The 20,386-nt window shown below is 51.7% G+C and overlaps 6 protein-coding genes across 6 annotated transcripts; 4 read left to right on the top strand and 2 right to left on the bottom strand.

Annotated features, from left to right (window-relative positions):
• Window positions 1-430: 430 nt before the first annotated feature.
• Window positions 431-3,718, top strand: ATP1A4 (Sodium/potassium-transporting ATPase subunit alpha-4; the record flags this gene model as incomplete). The annotated part of the gene is made up of 1 exon (XM_032035097.2): window positions 3,260-3,718. One exon carries the CDS (start codon window positions 3,260-3,262, stop codon window positions 3,716-3,718), a length of 459 nt encoding a protein of 152 aa, XP_031885727.2.
• A 1,190-nt stretch (window positions 3,719-4,908) lies between these two features.
• Window positions 4,909-5,289, top strand: CGGC5_v010249 (uncharacterized protein; the record flags this gene model as incomplete). The annotated part of the gene is made up of 2 exons (XM_032035096.1): window positions 4,909-4,949; window positions 5,001-5,289. The coding sequence occupies 2 exons, from the start codon at window positions 4,909-4,911 to the stop codon at window positions 5,287-5,289; spliced, it is 330 nt and encodes a 109-aa protein (XP_031885719.1).
• A 424-nt stretch (window positions 5,290-5,713) lies between these two features.
• On the bottom strand, window positions 5,714-10,687 carry CGGC5_v010248 (uncharacterized protein; the record flags this gene model as incomplete). The annotated part of the gene is made up of 5 exons (XM_066152293.1): window positions 5,714-7,822; window positions 7,880-8,695; window positions 8,747-10,186; window positions 10,226-10,327; window positions 10,388-10,687. The coding sequence occupies 5 exons, from the start codon at window positions 10,685-10,687 to the stop codon at window positions 5,714-5,716; spliced, it is 4,767 nt and encodes a 1,588-aa protein (XP_066008525.1).
• Window positions 10,688-12,006: 1,319 nt separating this feature from the next.
• Window positions 12,007-13,641, top strand: CGGC5_v010247 (uncharacterized protein; the record flags this gene model as incomplete). The annotated part of the gene is made up of 4 exons (XM_066152292.1): window positions 12,007-12,600; window positions 12,658-12,852; window positions 12,949-13,155; window positions 13,210-13,641. 4 exons carry the CDS (start codon window positions 12,007-12,009, stop codon window positions 13,639-13,641), a joined length of 1,428 nt encoding a protein of 475 aa, XP_066008553.1.
• Window positions 13,642-14,269: 628 nt separating this feature from the next.
• Window positions 14,270-16,841, bottom strand: CGGC5_v010246 (putative transcriptional regulatory protein; the record flags this gene model as incomplete). Its single annotated transcript, XM_032035093.1, has 4 exons — window positions 14,270-14,734; window positions 14,783-15,065; window positions 15,151-15,225; window positions 15,292-16,841. 4 exons carry the CDS (start codon window positions 16,839-16,841, stop codon window positions 14,270-14,272), a joined length of 2,373 nt encoding a protein of 790 aa, XP_031885722.1.
• A 905-nt stretch (window positions 16,842-17,746) lies between these two features.
• Window positions 17,747-19,593, top strand: CGGC5_v010245 (putative MFS-type transporter; the record flags this gene model as incomplete). The annotated part of the gene is made up of 4 exons (XM_032035092.1): window positions 17,747-17,909; window positions 17,994-18,593; window positions 18,652-19,103; window positions 19,171-19,593. The coding sequence occupies 4 exons, from the start codon at window positions 17,747-17,749 to the stop codon at window positions 19,591-19,593; spliced, it is 1,638 nt and encodes a 545-aa protein (XP_031885723.1).
• Between the last annotated feature and the right edge of the window lie 793 nt (window positions 19,594-20,386).

Genomic DNA, 20,386 nt, shown 5'->3' with positions numbered 1-20,386 from the left:
ATCTGGTGTTGATGACCAGGCGTCAGATTTCTTGGCAAACGATTGGTACGGCGTTGCTATTATCTGGGGGACTCTGCGCCCGTTTCCCATGGGGAAATTGGAGTTTGTAGGTAATTTTAACGTAATGAATGTCCTTTGCGTCCGAAAGGGAGAAAGGGCGCATCCCCCTTTTTGTATGAGGCATTTTCTCTTGGCATTCTCCCCCGTCGCTTCAGGGCTCGTGTAAGTGACGTTCTGGAAGAGGCCGCCTGCACAAGACGAAATTGCAAGAGCTTCAGCATATAAAAATTTGAATTGAAATTTTGGATTGTCGGTGAAACAGATACTGTTGCATTGCATCTTCTTTGCATCCCTTGTTTTGCCCCTGCGTGCATCGCCTTTCTCGTCACTTGACGTCGAGCTGTTGTACGGCCTATTTCTCATCATTGCCATGGAAGACTCCAAGAAAATGACAGAAGACACTCGCCCTGGCGGGAGTCACAACGCTCATATATCTTTTCGCGGTGACGAGGAGACGGGACATCAAAGTCGAGGAAGACCGGCCAACAACCAGAGTTCCGGCCGTCCGCGATCAGCACACTCAGCTGCTAGCTCCATGTCCAGGCGCCGACGACAAAGCACTTCGGAAAACTTTGGTATCCAAATCGGCTATCGAACTCTTTCAATTCATGTCTCCGAGTCCCAGCACGCTGCTGCCAATGCAGAGCCTGACCTCAAGGCGGCCAAGGAAGGCGACGATGAGTACTTTGCTGAGCTCAACTTCCATACCCTTCCTGGTGCTCAGGTCTGCCAGCAACTCGGCGTTTCGCCAGATCAAGGACTTCCTGAAGACGAAGCGTCTACTCGTCTTCAGAAGAACGGACCCAATACCCTCCCAGAGCCTAAGACAAACTACCTCAAGAAACTCTTCGTCTACGTCTTTGGTGGCTTTTGCTCCGTTCTCTGGATCGGCGCTATCATCTTTTTCATCTGCTGGAAACCCCTGAGCGATCCTCCCTCCGCCCAGAATCTTGCCATGGCTGTCTTGATCCTTATCGTCATCTTTCTCCAGGCTGGCTTCTCCGCCTTTCAAGACTGGTCCACTCAGAAGACCATGAAGTCCATCACCAACCTCCTTCCCTCCGAGACACTCGTCATGCGGAATGGTTCCGTCAAGCGAATGAACGCATCGGAGCTTGTCGAGGGCGACATCGTTCACCTGCGTACCGGCAGCAAGGTCCCAGCTGATCTTCGACTTCTTTCCCACTCAGGCGACATCCGTTTCGATCGAGGCGTCCTCACCGGCGAATCCGACGAGGTCGAAGGCGCCATCGACTCGACCGACCCAAACTTTCTCGAGAGTCGTAATATTGCATTGATGGGCACAACCGTCGTAAACGGCCACGGCATCGGTGTTGTGATCTTGACTGGTGCTCAATCGGTCATGGGAAGAGTTGCTCGAGCTACAACAGACGTCGGAGAGAAGGTCACACTGATTCAAAAGGAGATTTGGAGATTCGTTCGAATCATCGTCGTTCTCACAGTCATCCTGGCGCTCCTGATCTTTGTGGCCTGGATCGCTTGGCTGAAGCGTGATCACCCTTCGTACATGAACCTGGTTCAAATGTTGAACAATGTTATGGGCTGCGTCGTCGCCTTTATCCCCGAGGGCATGCCGGTGGCTGTCGCATTGACACTCATGATGGTCGTCCGAAGGATGAAGGCGGTCAACATCCTCCCCAAGGGTCTCTCTACTGTTGAAACTTTGGGTTGCGTCAATGTCATATGCTCTGATAAGACTGGGACGTTGACACAGAATCAGATGACTGTCAACTCTGTCGCGTTCGTGGACCAGCTCCTCAGTTCACCTGACGTTGTGCACCAAGCTCTCAACACGGAGAAGCCCGATGCGATCTTTTCTATGCTACAGAAAGCTTCCCTCCTATGCAATGACGCATCATTCGGAGCAGATTCGATGCATCTACCCCCTCGGGAGAGAATAGCCGAGGGCAACGCCACGGACGTAGCTGTCCTCAAGTTTGCTGCCTCAGCCCGAGACGGGGACGCGATCGTGTCGAATTTCCCACGAGTGTTCTCCATTCCATTCAACTCCAAGAACAAGTGGATGCTTACACTGGTCCACGAAGGTGCCGCGGAGAAGGGCAACTATTTCCGCATGTTTGTCAAAGGGGCACCTGACGTTTTGTTGCCAGCCTGTTCCAGCTTCTGGTCGGGGAGAACACAATCAACCGAGGCCCTTGGCGCAAATGCCAAGACGTCATTCAAAGAAATTCAGGACAAGCTTTCTCGCAACGCTGAGAGAGTTGTGGTCATCTGCGAGAAAGTCTTGGAGACTGTTCATTTTCCTGGAACCAATGCCTTCAGCGACGAAGTTGCGATGAAAGCTTTGGAGAACCTCACTGTTGTGGGCATTCTGGGTATCATCGACCCTCCCCGGACGGAGGCCGCCTCCACCGTCGCCAACTGCCGGCGTGCTGGGGCGAGATTCTTCATGGTCACTGGTGACTACGGCATTACTGCCGCCGCCATAGCCCACAACATTGGCATTTTCACCACATCGGAGCCCGACACCTTCGACACCATCAGGAGGGGCATGACGCCCACAGCCGAAGAGCTTCGACGTGAGCGCCTTGCTGGAAACGGCCGCAGTCTCCTTCTCGAGGGAGCTTCCATCGCTCGTCTGATGGCACAAGACTGGGACATTGTCTGCGAGTACGACGAGATTGTCTTCTCGCGCACGACTCCTGAGCAGAAGCTGCGCATCGTCAATGAGTTTCGCGACCGTGAGAATGTGGTTGCGGTGACTGGTGACGGTGTCAATGATGCTCCGGCACTTCGGGCTGCTGATGTCGGCGTAGCTGTCGTCACAGGCAGTGATGTTGCGATTGAGGCAGCGGATCTTGTTCTCATGGATCAGTTTGACTCCATCGTCGAAGCCATTCGTCTCGGACGTCTCGTCTTTCAGAATCTGCAGAAGGTCATTGCGTATCTTCTTCCTGCAGGCAGCTGGTCTGAGATCTGGCCGGTGCTCGTTAACGTCTTCTTTGGAGTTCCTCTACCGTTGAGCGTCTTTCTCATGATAGTCATCTGCGTCTTCACCGACCTGTTCCTCTCTCTGTCGCTCATCATGGAGAAGCAAGAGTTTGATTTGCTTTCTCTACCCCCTCGCAATGCCAAGCGTGATCACCTCATCAATCTCAAGATCTACGCGCAAGCATACCTCTTCACGGGATTCATGGAGACGGTCTGCGCGCATTCAATGTTCTTCTTCTACATGTGGAAGTACGCCGGCTTCCCAATTCATGAGCTTTTCTTCTTGTTTGAAGGCTATGCTGAAGGCTACCATGGGTACACCCTCGATGAGCTCACCAACTTCAATGCAACCGGCCAGTGCGTCTACTTTGTCACGTTGTTGTTCCTCCAGTGGGGCAATATCCTCGCGGTTCGCAACCGGAGACTCAGTATCGTTCAGGCAGATCCGATCACCAAGGAGAGACGAAACCCGTGGCTTATTGCGAGCGCTATCATCAGTCTCGCGATCGCGATTTTCGTTACCGAAGTTCCCGGGATTCAGAAGCTTTTCGGCACAGCTTCCGTTCCAATTGAATTCTGGCTTATTCCCGTGCCTTTGGCGTTGGGCATCTTGTTCATGGACGAGATTCGAAAGCTGGCTGTAGGACTATTCCCACGAGGTCCGATTGCTAGAGTTGCGTGGTGAGCGATGACTCGGAATACAATCGCAGAGAAACAGGTTGCCTAGACACGTGAGCGGCCAGACTAGAATTCAATATTAATGTTAAAAAGTCTGAAGCCGGCTTCGATATTTTGAACATGATGGTGTGCTGCATGCCCATCATTACGCTCGTAAGACCCTTAGAGAGACCTGGCTCAGAGCTCACTATTCCGTCGGCTGCCCCTGAGCCTGAGTGTGTTACAGATACCGACTGAGCCAGACCAAACTTTCGGTTTCCCCGGCCCCACAATGATCAGCACACCAGACAAGTAGAGTAATATCAGACCAACACAAAATAGTAAGGGTTCGGATGAGGTAATTCGAGTTTGCTTGGAACTTGTACTCTAGGGGACTAGATCGAGCCGTTTGTGAAGTCACAGGCAATGACGGCGAAGCGGGAAAGATTGGCGTCCCGAAAGCTGCTATTTGAATCCGGCAAAAGCAAAATATGTGAGTATTTTAAAGTTCACTGTAGTTTATTTGAGGTCGCTCCACTGTTTTACGCACATTGCGATGTTCTGAAGTCTTTGCTGCCTTCGGCAAAGGACATGAAAATAGAGTTCGAGGAGCCACTTTGTCAAACCCCACAATCCGGGCTGCGCACCGCATAATTAGGCAAGTCTGACGAGTATCGTAGGGTTGAAGAAAGGCACCGCTCGCCAAGATGAGCCGAGAAAACGGTTGGAATGTGATAGATAGTTCATCCGCAGTTGTCAGTAATGCGAACTGGGATCAAGGCTGCTTTATTTAGCACGAGGCCTTCCAAGCTGGCTAAAGTCGGGGAGCAGGTTTCGCATCAGCAGGGCATGTCCTGTTTCACATTGGGAGGCTGTCTTCTAGAAGCGTTCTTGATGGCCCTTACTGAGTCAGTAACGCGGATTTTATTGTAAATTCGCTGCGCCATTGATTGCGACGTCGGCACGCTGTTCAAGGCCGTCAGGTAGCTGGTAGGGCTGTATCCACCGTTCCCGTTCTCCGGAGATGAATGTCTACCGGACTACTCCACGTCATCAATGATAAATAGCCCATGCCGCTGGTCATGCAAGGCCCTTTTCATCAGCCAGCCTCTTGACCACATTGTTTGTCTACTTCTTGCATTCTTGAAGCTATTCTCCGAAATAGAGATCCCAAAAACATTCAACAATCGACATCACTCCCACGTGTAATCCAGCAAAATGAAGGCCTCCGCACTCACACTAGCTGCCGCTTTCTTCAGGTACGTTCGCAAACTTTCCTCGCCAGAGCATTATTGACTCACCATATGTAGCACCGCCCTCTCTCAAGAGTTATTTAGATGTCGCTGCGCGGACGCGAACGGCGAAAACGTCCATGGCATCATACCCCTTTGCGCAGAAAGGGGTGGGAAAAATGCAGACCTTTTTGACGATCTGTGCATCAAGCTTACCTCCAAGCTCACCGACGAGGATTGCGCCAAGATTCAGCTAGGTTCCAAGGGCGACTGCATCGTGGACGTCCAGGAAACAGGAGGCACTACCTTGGTCACGACAGTCTACGCATCAGCCACGGTCACGCCCACGGCGAAACCCAAACTCTGAGCGGCGAAACCCAAACTCTGAGCTATCTAAGTCATCAGTGGGAGGCGAGATATGATTCACGAAACTCCGAAGGCAGAGAATGTGGCATTTACATTAGCTAGTACGAAAGCGCGGCTAGCGGTACAACGGCACGCAAACATTTTGTACGACGATTTTCTACTGAACTTGACGTGGTTAGCATGTACAATACTGGTTGTTGATTTGAGCTTAAAAGTTACACGAAGTATCATTTTTGGGAAGTTGCAGTGCAGTTGCCAGACGCCTGGCCGGTGGGGAGATAACCCCCTCTACTTGAGCGATAAGTCATTCGATCAGACACGACGTTATGAATTCAACACTAGGTTGCATGTATCGACGGGGACGTATAAGCTTCATCGAAAATCTGAGTTTACAAAACGTCCGCACGTTAACGACATTCCAACTTCTAGTGATTCCCCTCCAGCGGGGGCGGAGGCGGGGGTGGCAGTCCTCCGTCGCCTTTCAACTCCTCCTGTGAAATCTTCCATTCCTTCACTAACCCGTCTTGCCAAGCCTGCACTGAGATCCACTCCTCATCACCAGCAGGAGTTATTATGAACACACTGTCGTCCCCTTCCATGGCCTTCACCGAAGGCTTTCGGACTCTCTTGGCCAAATCCCCGAAATACAAGCTGTCTCCTTGGGGAGGAATACGTAACCACTGATGCTTTGGGCTGCAGACGACCCTCGAGTCAGAGTCAGGATCGCGCAATCGAGCGAGACACTCTTCGCAAAAGTCTCGATTGGCGCAGTGCGTGCAGTGAAAGAAATTCTGGTCTCGGTTCGCCAGATTGGTGCATTTCTTTCCATCGGGACTACTACCATCACAATGAGCGCCCCATCGTACGTTCGTCATGTAGATCTCGATCTCAGGGTCAAACAGCCTGCTTCGAAGCAAAGAATGCGCGTGGAAAGTGGCCACATCTCCGTTTGGCGTAGGTTGGTTGTCGCCGTCGGCTGCGTTCTGTGTCTCTACATTGCCGTTGTCCTTGTCGTTATCCTTGCTTTCAGCTGTGGCAACCAGATCCTCGAAGTAAGCTTGGGCAGCATCGAGGCGTTGGTACTGTTTGTAGAGATCCGGAACCTGAGCCCTTGTAGCCTGGATGATGTCGTGCGCTAAAGTGGTTACTACCTCCAACACCCGCTGCCTGTCCTCTGGTCTGACGTCTTTCAAGTCCTCAGGACTGAATTGCAGGGCCACAGTGACGGTGTCCGGTGGGATGAGAAGAGACAATGCGACGGCAGCGTATTCTAGATCATGGCATTGCAAGAAATTCTGGAAGAGCATATCGAAACCCACGCAGTCGTTCTCGGGAATGTCGTCCGAAAGAATTTGCAAAGCTTCCTTGACTCGATGTCGGAGAACCTCTCGGGCGCTTTCCCTGTCGTTGTTCCGCGCGTAGAGAGCTCCCAAAAGTCCAGTAGATTCCATATCGATGTTTGTAACCTCAGAGTCGTCCTTCGCCATTTTGGTTAGTGCCTCCATGTGGTCATGTTGCAACCCCTCGTCCAATAACTTCTCGAAATAGTGGTTCGAGAGTGCTGATGTAGCTTTGGAGCGCGCCCTGAGCGCGCTAGGTCCGCCGCATCTCTTGAGAAAGTCTCTGCTTTCCGTCCAAAGCCGTATGGCCTCTTCTGTCGGATCTCTGCCATTAGTCGAGACCCCAAAGTTGTAAGCTCCTACACCTTGGTAATACAACAACATGCCCCTGATTTCATCGTCGACGTATTGCACACTGGACATCTTGTTGGCATCCCTCCGGTGAAGGATCGCAGTGGCGGACTCCATCGATTTCATGATCTCCTTGAGAAGACCTGAGTCCTCCTTGGCTGAGCGGAATACGCCCCAAATAAGGGAATCATAGCCATCCTCAAGCATCACCGATCTGAAAAACTCAAGTGCCAACTCTTGGTCAGTCTTCGAAAAGATCTTCTCCAACACCTGTATGACTTCTGCAGGGTCAGCGAGACTCAAGGTCGCTTGGAGAAGACCTATCTGGCCGCATATGACTTGTGATATTTCCTTGCTTTCACAAGCAATTGAATAGTGGGTCGCCGCTTGACGCACGTTGTCTATCTTCACAGCAATTCCCGCCAGCATGATATGCATTGTGACAATTTCCACGTTGTTTCCCTCGGGGTGCGCGTTGTCCTGCGCTGCTCTGTCTAGAGCAATCTCAAGCTGTGCGATGGCGTCCGCTTGCAAGTCTAGGCAGTCATATACCACCCCGAGTTCACGGTAGCACAACCAGCTCGGATTATCGCATTCGATAGCTCGCTTATATAGCGAAATTGCCGCCTCATAGTCATTCTTTGCCGATGCGGCCTTGGCCAGACCCTCATACCACAGAGAGTCCAGATCAGTGTCTGGCAGACCGAGTACATCTTGACACCATTTGTTTGTGGTTTCCCAGTCAAGATTACCCTCAAGAGAAGCAATGTATGAGTCTACTTCGTATTTCTCCTCGTTGGAATCGTCTGGAGATATTGGGGACGGCGCGGGTTGAACTTGGTCCTGACTTACGTCAATATACAGATCTGAATGGAGATTGGCTAGTTGCGGATTACTTACCAGTTCCATAAAGCGTTTCAGCCATTTTGAAGCGTTGTACATTTGCCAGCTCCTCTGTCTCAAGAGGCCCCGCAACACCGTCTTCACCAATTCATTCAAGTAGCCCGTAATAGGACTGGAAGCCCTCTGGACAGCCGTACGCCATTTCCTATCCACCTTTCGCACCGCTGCGGAGTCCATAAGCCACGTTTGGATGGCTCTCATCTCGTCCACAGACCACTCAATATCCTGCCAGATTTTGATGTGGCGTTGAAAGACTGTGTCGTCTTTGAAGATTTTATACAGACCCTGGCCAATTTCTGAACGCTGATCATCTCTTAGCATTCCCTTGTCCTCGTCTTCGAGCTCGCGAACGCGATTGAGGTGGTACGGTAAAAATTCAACAACATAACGGCCAACATTCTGTGTCGCATCCGTGGGCTCGTTGCTCAAGTACTTGAAAGCCTGAGTGACAATGGTGTAGTTTGCTTCGAGCTCGTCAACGGCAAGAGGTCTCTTGCTGCTGTGCGCTGGGTTGAAAGCCTCGCCGTCGAAGTTGAACTTGAACTTATTTCGAATTGCCATGTCCGCAAGGTCCCACAGGAAATTTCCACAAAGCTCTTGGTCGACATTGTTGATGGAAATAGTCATACTGATGGTCGATCCTCCCGTTGACTGTTGCGATTGTCCGGAAGAGGTGTCAACCTTCTGCAAATATTCCTCCACTCCGTCCTGGAGATAAACGTAATATTCATCTTCAATGCTCAGTATAGCCGAGCATTTGGTCCGAATTACGTACTCGAGGGACGTCAGTGAAGCAATGTCGGAGGTCAATACCTATAATCCGCATGAGTCTATGCGTCTTACTTCGAACACGAACAAACTTACCATGGCGGCCTCAAGCTGTGCTAAAGACATGTAATCATGGCTGTACATGACCCATTTCAGCAACTCATTGAGCTCTGAAATCTCGTCTGCGGTCAAGGAGCGCTCCAGGTCTTTGATAGCGGCTTCTAGGCTGCTCATTGTCTGATCAAGCATTTCGTCGAGCTCCTGAATTGCAGTCCGCTTGCTCAGTTGTCGCATCAACCTGTCCAACTCGAAGCGCAAGAGTGAGTACTTTCCGTCAACCTTCGGAGGTATCTTCTCGAGAATCTTTGCCTTTGCCCTTTCCTGTTCAGAATTTGGCTTCGTGCTTTGCAGCATTCCATTTTTGTTGAGCGTATCTTGAATGAGGATGCGCATGTCGTCTTGGTTGTGCTTCTCCATGTCGATTCGAAGCGCTCCGCTGACATTCGCGTTCTTGTCAAACAAGCTATTCGTGCCGCTGATCAGTAGACGCGCCCGCCCGGCCGACTCTTGCTCCAGCTGAAAGTCGGAAGCAAAGTCCAGCAGCATCCCAGCTTGTGCGTCAGGTAGGTTCTCGACGCCGTCAAACACAAAATAGTATGTGGCTCCCGAACCAGCCGCCCCAATGTTGAGTTCCTTCCACAGATCAATCAGGTCCGAGCTTGTCGAGGAGCGAAAGACTGCCGGCTTTGTGTCGCAGGCTTTGCCCAACGTCTTCAGTACCGTGGCATCGACCCGAGCAATTTGAAAAGCCATGTACTTCAAGGCAGACTGCACGGAGTTCTTGTTGTCATCCGACTTTCTAGCACTCGGTGGAAAGAAGTAATGCGCGACGTAGGTACGGTCCTTTTGCTCCTCCAGACGCTTGGTGATTTGAGCGCAAGCTGACGTCTTGCCAGAGGATGGAGGACCAGAGACGATGAGCACGTCTCTCTCTTTACCCGCAGTCCAGGAGAGGTATGCATTATGTTTCCAGATCCATGAACCGGTGTTGTCGAGACACTTGTTGGCGAGGTCGACGCATGTCTGCGTGGTTGTCGTGTCAAGGTGAACCGTCAATAGCACACCTAGAATATCGCGAATCTTGGTCAGAGTCTTGGTGCGATCTGAGTCGTCATTCAGAGACTGCACGCCCCTCTGCGTCTCTTGCACCGTCTGATGCGTTTCCTCGGCGATCTTGCCGAAAACGACAATCTTCTCGAGTGCAACGGCTATGTCCTTCCTCGTTTCTGCAACCACAGCAAGCGTCACGGTGCCTTCAACGTCACGTTGACCCTGAAGAAGCCCCTTGAATTCGGCCATCTCGTCGCTCAAACCCGAGTTCTCGCCCAAGATGAGCTTGGTCTGCTCCCAGAAGCGGTCGCGTTTGCGACTCTGGCGATACTTGACGACATGGGCGCAGATCTTGACGAAACTAACCAAAACCAGGTGGATTTGCTCAACCAGCAACGGATCAAGATTTTCCACAGATCGGTAAATCTAAAAATGAGACAGTGCCGAAGAAACTTCGCTGAAGACGCTATCAATAGCGTTGTTGTAGCCCCTGATGGTTTGAGGGATATCAAAGACGAAGGAAAGCGCTGTTGTAGTAATGCTTGCTGCCACAGGAGGTATGGGGATCTACAAATATTGAGTCAATGTTGAACAGGTGATGCAGTCGTTCAGGCATTCAAACCATACCAGAGATGAAGCTTGGGCCGCAGCTCCAACAAGCAACTTCAAGTATTCCAACGACTTGAGTCCGACCGTTTTCGCAGTGTCCCACTTGTCTTCTGGCTTTGACTCTGAACCTGAAGCCCTCTCGCAAGTTTTCTCAATTCTTCTCTGAACATCCTCAAAACTCTGAACTTCACCTCGCGTCAATGACTCTCCACAGATGCTTTCAAATGATGCAGCGGCTTCAGCCCATATCTTATCCATCGATATACCTCCCTTGGCTGTTCTGCTCTGGGGCAAATTCGGCTGCTGATGGTTCCTCATTCCGTGTTCTTGGTTGGTGATGGAAAACAGGGAGCATGGGTACTGGGGAAGCTGAATCGCACCTGGGCTCCGATATTTAAGATCTCATGAAGGGAAACCTCGGCATGAGCAATGGATCTTTTGTAAAAGCTGAGAACTTGGCCCACATCTTTTTCCTGTCTGTTTGAGTGCAGCCTAGTGTACGTCGCAACTAAGTCGCCAATTCTGGCGAAGACTGCAGCCTAATCCTACATGCATGCTGAAATTAGACCCGCTGACCGGTCCAATCCGCTACCATAATCAGAGGCATGGGGGTTGATCTGCGGCACAGAATCGCAATCGGCAAGTCGTAAATGCCGGAGTACAGTTTGGTAAAATGCTGCCTGTACTGCCTAGGCTCCTGGGACTGCAGTCGCCAAGCGTACCTAGTACCTTATTATTGAAGATGTAATCGACAGCAGAAACCTCTGGGAGTAGCGAAGGCTTTCAGCTGTGCTGCGATAAGCCACAGGATAAATGCCGTGAATTCCTTTAAGTGATGTTTGCACTACACAGCTGTGAACTTGATTATCCCTACCGACGCTTTAGCAGTCCAGCCGCCAGTGATGCACCCACCCACAGCTATCGATAAGTGCAGCCAACGCTGAGTGGTGAGAACGAGACGGAGACCGAGTCAATATCAACGAATCATGTGTGCACTGCGTGTCCGAAATCCGACGCAAGGCTAGACATGGCCATGAAGTGAACGCGGGGTTGAAGGTCCTGTTCCCACTAGTATCCCGCCTTCATAACGCCATTGCGGCGCTACTTAATCCCATATTCTTGGCCATTAGCAATCATCATGTGTTATCGGATCATCGAACTGTACAGCGCTTGCAGCTGCCTTTACTACGAGCACGATATTGACAAATGCGCGAGCTATGGCAGACCTGGTCATTTCGTTCAGAAAAGAACGATTTTTGTTGGATACACATGCCAGAACCACATTTCATCGGCTGAATCCTATCCGGACTCTGGCATCGCGCTTGGCCTCCGACTCGAAGCAACAAATTCGTGCCGTGTTCCAGGCGACTTGCCAGCTTCCAGGCAATCGCAAGACATACTCTCGCAGCAGAAGGGTCTGGTGCAAGAGCGAGCCGATGAACTTGACGAAGGATACGAGGAACCCAGTCCGGCCGCTGACCATGAAATCTCGGGAGGGGCCCGCCAGCAATATCCAGTTGAATCAAGCCACAACGTTCATGCTGGTCGCTCATTATCTCACGAAGACATTACCAAGCCAAATTTGAAGACTAGTCTTCCGTCGAAGTCTCCGAGAAAAGGTATATCAAAAAGCTTACATGGCATCTACCATCATCTCTCAAAGCGTGATAGCTAACGACGGCATCTTTGTGCGTACAGACTTGGTTGGCCTGGCAGCAATTTCTCTCATCGAGGGCGACCTCAAGCTACTTTGGCGGAAGATCATAAGCCAGGCCTTGTCATTTGAGGAGGCATTGAAGATAGTACGCCGACATGTGTCGTTGCACTTCAGCTATCTGGAATCCCTCGCAATCACAAAGACGCAACGCACTCTGGTCATCACTCTGAAGCTCGTTGAGAAAAAAGTCAGCGCCATAATAATAGAAGCTATTGAAAGCAACGCCGAGAGTGAGGATGAAGCATCGTTGAAGCCTTCTGCAAGGCTCGAGGGATCTCAAGAGCTTCTCGATCGACAGGGTTTTCTGGCTCACGGGCAGGCTATTGAAGAACTAAAAGCAAGACTCAAGGATACCGTCACTGACGAGAGCTCTTCGTTCCCAAAATCAGCATTAACAACCTATTATGCTGGAATCCGAAATGTCTTGGATCGTTTCTCAGCAAAGCTGACAAGGGCATGCGGAACCAGCGAAACGGGGGGTACGCCAAAAGCTCACATAATGGAATGGACTTGCGTAAGTTTTCTTCACGTCTATATTGTTATGTATACTAACTATTCTCTTACATGGAAGCCCTCCTGTGGTAGACGACTTAGAGACAGGTACGTCGAAAGGCAGGATGAAGCAATCGAGAAGTTGAAGATGCTCCTCAATGCATATTCATCTAGAAGATGGAAAGAAGAAGCGCTACCTATGATTGAAGCAGAAGACGCAGGACGGACTCAATCGAAACGCATTGGGCATCTTCTACCCAGTTTTTGGAACTGGGTACGTGGTGGAATCCCACAAGCGCTGCCTCGACATCGACCAGACCAGCAAAACAAAAGTATGACCGCCGAGAGTTGTCAATCATTGCGCTCTCAGCCACAGCAGGCGGATACTCCAACTCACAAATTCGTCCTCCTTTGCATTCCCTACATGAGATGGGGTACAAAAGCCCATCATCCCGACGTATGCGCGATTGAGTCAGATCAGCAATTCTTCAACTTTCTACGCGCATCCTATGGCACCTATCGTACGCAAGGTCGCTGGAATTGGCTGAGAAATGTGAAAGCCATTGATCTTGTCAAGGTATGAAGTCTCATTTACGAGAATCAAAGTCAGTCCGCATGCTAACTTGATTAGTTCGAATTATTCCGCAACGAACTGGCCAACGTCTACGACTCTGCGTTCTCGCCTGTTGGCAGCGACTTCGAATATAAGCAATCTGATACAGAGCCTCCTATTGGACCCAATCTCATGATGCATCTCTTCGAAAACCCCAACCACGCTGATATCTTTCCTGTTCTGCTCCGAAGAATTCCAAGGAAGACGAAAGAACGGCTTCGCCCGTGTCCAAAGAAGGGCAGTTCAATTGGATGGGGTGTGCAGTTTAAAGAAACGTTGAATGGGATGTACGTCTTTGCTTTTGGATGCATAGGCTTCATGTTGTGCCTGGTAATTTCAGTGGTGTACACTCTTATGAAAGACGACATACAGGGAGGCTTTGCAATCGGTGGGTTTGTCTTGGCTTTTCTTCTTTTTTGCGGAGGGACTTTGCATCCGTACGTCGCTTGAGTGAGGAGAATCTTTGAAGTCGTTGGCAACAGTTCGGGCAATAGGATATATGTCTGCTCTTCCCGCTGCAAGGCATAACTACTATGTCTAAACCTGGGCGCTCTTCGTTCTTCAGCCTCAGGGTGCTCAGGTGGCCCTGGACAAAAAGCATGCGCAGAGTTTTTGCAGCCTACCTCCTTCAACTAGATAACGGAGAAGTCCTCATCGCCTGGTGCTGTGACAGAAACCACAAGTGCAGTGTTTCTTCCACTTCGGCCACCTTGCCTGCTACCTCTCCAGCACCTCCCCGCCAGGTGATTCTAGGGTCGGTTGTGGACCCACCTCACCATCAACCAAGGGCGTGGTGGCAGAGTGGTCTAATGCGCAAGACTCGAAATCTTGTTCTTTCGGGAGCGTCCGTTCGAATCGGGCCCACGTCGATTTGTTTTTCGATTTTTAGTAGTCTTGAGTCTTGATGCGTGATAGCAGGGGGTGTCAGAGGTGAGTAAAGTCATATCGGTGGCTCGTGCGCTGTCCCACCCTCTTCAGGCTCGTCGGTGTCTATTTCGAAGTTTTGATGCATGCAACAAGTGCATGTCTGATTATTGATGTGATGGCGGTCATAAAATTGTCGCCGTTGTCGTGTAACTCATTGTGGTTGGAACTGATCAGCCAGTAGCTGTGAGAAGCACGACCAGTCCCATCCGACTCCATCGGACATGCTCGGCGACCACTCATCACCCGGCATAGGAATGCCGCCCATGGGATCGTATCCAAAGTCGTTGGCGCCGGGGATGATATAGTTCTGGTTGAATATCGGTGCTGCCGACATGTCAGGAGTAGGGCCCGCCTCTTTCATTTGGTTATTGTTGTCCGCCCAGGTATTTGGCGTCTGGCTTGTGCCGTCGCCTTGGGCTGCCCAAGGATTATCTTGGCTTCCTTGTGTTGATGCGGCTGGAACTGCTGGCGGTATGGGTTGTACGGCTAGCCGTGTCGTGGCAGGCGTTGACTGCTGCAGAATCGTGTCGATTTTGTGCAAGAGGCCGTTGAATAGGGCGTCGCCCCGGAGGCGAGAGTAGGCCTCCTTCATTGTGTCCGCCGCAGTTTGGATCAACTATGCCGGGTGTTAGGAGGCCAAACAAGAGGCATGAGTATTGCTTACATGAAAGTCCATTGCGGAGATGCGGGAGTCGGGATGCGTGGCGACATGGACTGATAGCGTGACGAGAGCATGAAGGGCGACAAGCAAACTCGGATACACAGAGTTTGACTTGGAATCGAGAGTCTCTACGAGTATGCGGAGCATCTTTCGGGAAGCATTGGCAGCGATCGACGGTCCGTTCCGAACCATGTAGTCCCATGGCTTGCCTTTGGCGATGATGTTGGCGCCGCTCGATATGGCTTCTTCGCTGATGAGGAGACTATTCCTCGACAGAATGACGAGACTGAGGTTACATTAGTCAGTCATACTAAGACTCTCATGATGGAAATCTCCCTTTGTTAGATCACGCCCGAATGAGGAAGACTTACGCGTTGTTGTAATGCATCGAGATAAAAGAAGCAAACGGACATATCCTAGAGCCGATGAGGATATCTGATGTTGGTCTACGACAGACAATTAACTTCATGTTCAATGCAATGCAGAAGTGTTTCGGGTCGTCCGGCACGTACCGAAGTTCGTCGGGAACGGATTCGCCCCATCTCGTGAGGAGCAGCTGTGCCTCTCCGGTAGTCTGAACCTTCTCGGTAATGACAGCCTGCAGCGCAGGTCCCGTAACGCCGTCTTCTTTTCTGCTGACGATGACTGATTTTCGACCAATCTCACTCAGAATTCTGGCGAGGTCAACCGTCACCGCGAACGCTTTGCCTTTGGAGGATGTCTCAGCTTCTGTGTAAGTCGCAAGTTCCTGCACATGAGCGGGGTAGCAGTCTTCGTCGTCAATCGAAGACAACCGGCCCATCTCGAATGAGAGGAACTTTTCAAAGGCATAAATAGCAAGCCAGAATATTCGGCGCTCCTCGTCGTCAAGGGCGTCTGGTTTCTTGTTTTGACACTTGCGACGACATGTGCGCGGCTTGTTCAGCCCCATGGCGATGGCCATGGAGACGCCGACGCTGAGCGTGTTCCATGCCCCGGCGCAGTCGTCGTAGCAGTGCATACACAGCGACAACAAGACAATCGCTCGGATGTTCTCGACGTTGTTGGAGACGACGAGGTGACCTAACAGTGTCTTGCAGTAGTCGAGGTACTCCCTTGGATCTACGACGGGGTCGAGGAGTGGTTCGGCGGAGAACCCGATGGACCAGATCAGGTACATCTGAGCGAGGATCGCCACGCCCCTAGTCTCGGCAAGCTCTACCGGGCCCGACTCCAGGGCCAAGTCAAGGTCCTTTTGGAACCGGTCGCGGTTAAGTAGAGGGTAAAGAATGTTGACGCCGTCAAAGAACCTGGCCGCCAACAAGCGCGCGCATCCGGCTGGAGGAAAGCGACAGGGCTCCGATGTAAGAAGCGCGCGGATTCTGCTACTAGGTGGGTTACTCGGCGGCGGCGGAAGACCCCTCCTGTGCTGCAGACCCAACCGGCGCGAGGCGAGATCCAACCAGTCGGCTAGGATCTCGACCGAGGTACTGTGCCGGCTTGGTCGTACTACGGGTAACTTTCCTTGGAACTTTCCATTACTGTTATGAGGCTCTTCCTCTTCCTGAGGAGGAGCTGTGTGAGTAGCGGGTACTGATGTTGAGTTCCTTGTCCTCGGTGTTGGTCCTGTCGTTGTGGAGTGAGATTCTTTTGAGCTCTCATCATGGCTGAGGTCAGCCACAGAAGGTGAGCTCTTATGCCTGGGAATAGCAGCGCCCACCGAGCTGTGGCAGATTTCACCGCCTCTGGTAGACTGAGGCGACGCATAGGGTCCAGCCGGAGTCGCGGGCTGCGGCAGGGACGAGGTGGACGCCCGCGACATGCGGCGCTTCGTCTCGCGCCGCTGCACCTCGATGCCGGGACGCCGGCGGTCGGTGGTGACGCACTCGATCCCGGCGGCGATGCAGGCTCTGCATGACGGCTTCTGCTCGTCGCAGCGCGTCTTGCGGTTGCGGCAGTAGTTGCAGGCGAAGTTGATTCGTCTACGCTTCGCCTGCTGGCTCTCCGTCCCCGCGCTTGACGGGTCGACGAATGAAGACGAGTCACCCGGAGTGGGTACGGGATTTGCGTAGGAAGATGACATATTATTTGTTTGATATGGAAAAGAGGGGCGTGACTTGCGCCGCTGACTGGATTGAGTCGCAAGTTGTCCTCTCGCTGCTGCTGCTGCTGCTGCTGCTCCCGAGCCAGGGAGCTGATCGGGAGTGAGCGTAGGACTGGATAAGGCAGGCGTTCGGCTGGGGCAGAATGGAGATTGCAGATACCGAAGCGTCGTCGTTATGAGAGGCTCACTCTTTTTTTGGCTTTGGGTTCCGAAACAACGGACGCGGCTCAGGGCAGAGTTGTGTGTGCGAGTGTGCGTGTGTGAGGGCGGACGTTTCGGCGATTCATGTGGAACACCAGCCGACGGCCCCTCATTCCGGCACCGCTCAGGGCTTTCCGATGGTGGGGGGTATCCATGCAAATGCGGGCATGACAGATCTTCACGGGAATTGCCTCTGACGTGACTGGTTGATCTCGCTTCTTCCCCAGACTATCCCCACGGGGTCAATTGGAGTACTGCCGTGGGGGACACAGTCGACGCCAAGTTCCCCGCGTTGAGGCGCCTCCCGTACCAATTGCCGGCTGAGAAATGGCCCATACTATCGGGAGTTGATGGGTCTGAGCCGAGCCGATGAGCCAGCCACGATGTTTTAGCAGTATTGTGTGCTTGCAGCTAAGTGTCAATGGATACGACAACAACAACTCAAGGCTGGCAGTTTCCAAGAAAACAGCAATGCATATGGATGATGAAGCGCTTTCAGATAGGGCAATAGACTTTTACCGTAATTGTATTTAGACGAAGACAGAGAACCTTATTGAGCCCAAACGTGTTCCCTGACTCATAACCTCCGACTTCACCTCAGGCTCGGAGACTTTGCAGAGCCTTTCGATACCGTCTTTTCGTTGGCCCATTGACTTAGGAGCTGAAGTTTTGGGTGACTGAAGATGTCGCAGCCGTCCGTCCCAAAAGATGATGAGCCGCGGGTCGACACCGTGGAATCACCCACCAAACCACCAGCGACACAGGAGGCGCAGGCGCACGGCACGGTTCAACTTCTTCAAGGGGGCTCAGTCGTCTTGATTCCAACTCCGAGCCCGGATCCAAAAGGTACATCTGCCCATTGTCAATGGCATGTTCACAGAAGCATCGTCGCTTCAAAACGTCGAACGGGATTGACTTGAAGACACACAGATCCTCTAAACCTTCCAACATGGCACAAATACCTCATCATCTTTGTGGTTGGCTCGTACTCAGCAATTGCCGTCTTGGTCACCTCCGGCCTGGGAGCTGTATTCCCGTCAGTCCTGAAGGAGTACCCACCTGAAGACGCAACCCGAGCAACCGATCTCCTCACTTATCCGACGCTTTTCATGGGCATCGGAAACCTCTTTTCTATGCCCTTATGCGTCCCCCTCGGGCGGCGGCCCGTCTTCCTGGCTTCGCTCGTCTTGATGGTGGTCTCGGGAATATGGTGTGCATTCTCCGGCTCGCTGAGCAGCCACATTGCAGGCCGCAACTTCTACAGCATCGCAGCCGGCCAGAGTGAAGCTCTGGCTCCCTTCATGATCGAGGAGATCCACTTCCTGCACGAGCGCAGCGCGAAGCTTTCCTGGTTCATTGGCGTTCAGACTGCGGGCACTGCTGTCATGTTCGTTGCGACAGCTTATCTAGTGCCAGCGTGGGGTATCAAGTGGTGGTACATTATTGTCACTATCATGAATGCCGTCATCTTGGTTTTGGCTGTCTTCTTCGTGGTGGAAACCAAGTATGACAGACCAGAGGATGCTGATCGTGAGTCCTTTCCTGCAAATATATGAATGAGTAGAGATCTAACGTTGTTGTTTTGCAGGCGGCGCTGTTCATCTCAAGTTCGACGACGAAGGAAACGTCACCAAGAACGGCGATATGGAGAGAGTCATCCAGGTCACAACACGCGAGAATCACGTCCTTCAACCCGAAGCGTTCGGTGAACGGACCTGGCGATCCGACATGAAGATCTTCCACTTCAAGCCCGACTGGAGTCAGACTCTCGTGTTCTACAAGGAGACGTTTCAATCCTTGTGTCTTCCGAATATTGTATGGATGTTACTCATCAACGGAACTTTCTTGGGTATCTATGTCTACCAGGCATCGACCTTTGCGACGATTCTTATGGCTCCGCCGTACTCATTTCAAACTGAGTGGCTTGGCTATGTCCAGCTCGTCCAAGTGCTAGATTGCGTCATTATGGTACCCCTTCTTGGGTACGGGTCAGATCTCTTGGCGCGGAAGATGAGCACGTGGAAGAACGGCGTCTTTCAGGTTAGTGAAGCCAATTCGATCTACCTGGCAACTCGAAACCATTTCAATTGCTGACAAGATATTATAGCCCGAGTACCGACTCATCATTCTCAGCATCCCAATCGTATCTGCAATCGCCGCATGTGTGTTTTACGGTCAAGCCGGCTCGCATCCGGAACAGTGGCACTGGATGACGATCGTAGCGCCGTACCACGTCGGGTACTTCGCTTTCCTGGGCGCGAACTTAATCGGAATTACCTACGCCATTGACAGCTTCCCAAGCAAAGCCGGGCCGCTGCTGTTGGTCATCTGTGCTGGTCGGGGTTTCATCTCGTTCGGGCTCAGCTATTCCACCGTGCCGCTGATCAACCTAACGGGATATGATGGTGCGATGAATATCTTTGCAATCATTTCAGGTGTGCTTGGGGCCATCACGATCCCGGTGTACTTCTTCGGAAGCCGGATTAGAATATGGGCGACGAAGAAGCTTTGGCCTGAGATGGCTCAATAGGATTTTAGACTACATGTAAGGAAAACTGTTGATTCAATCGAGTTTCATTTGACGTCTAGACACTGCCAACCAAACATGAAGCAAACAACAATCCTGTGCACCTGAAGCTTTCCATGTTCAAGACGGCACCATGATTGACGAAGGCCTGTCTTCGCCAACTATACAAGCTCCAACTCTCGAACTGTAGGTCGGAAATCCTAGCCATTTAATGTTATAAACCATGCAACCATGTATGAGCGGTTTCCATGACCAACGGAGCCGACCGATGCAAAGTCAGACAGTGTCCCGTGTCGGTTATGACGACAGAGCTGAAGTTTGCATTAGGAAACAGACTTTTTGTCCCTCTCAGCGCGTCCACGCAAGTGTCGGGGCCTCCAGGACAGAAAAGAACATCCAAGTCCCCCGTCATCACCAATACGTTGCCCCGATAATCTGTCTCAACGGGTTGTAGGCCAGGAGACAAAAGTTCTCCGACTGTGACGGTATCCTCCCTGTTGTAGTCCAGCGTAGCAAGAGACTGATCAAAACTACCTCCGTAGAAGCTTGCCGTCCTGTCGTTCTCATTCACAACGGTCAGATACCCCAATGAGAGTTCCTTGAACCTAGATGACACCGTGGCCGCGCTTCCGTACGCGGAAAGGGCACTTGCAGAGGTGCCCAGATCCCCCGAAAACCCGGTCAAGATAAAGGCATCAACATCGAGTGGATGCCTCTGCGCGAGCATGTTGCCAAGGGATGAACCGTATGAATGTCCGACGTATATGATCTTGTTCAAGTCTCCTAGCGTTGTTCG

Source organism: Colletotrichum fructicola, assembly GCF_000319635.2.
Source record: "Colletotrichum fructicola Nara gc5 chromosome Unknown KSG_Nara_v1_contig05, whole genome shotgun sequence".
NCBI lineage: Eukaryota > Fungi > Ascomycota > Sordariomycetes > Glomerellales > Glomerellaceae > Colletotrichum > Colletotrichum fructicola.
The sequence above is the reverse complement of the archived record's forward strand: the minus strand, read 5'-3'. Positions and strand labels throughout refer to the sequence as shown.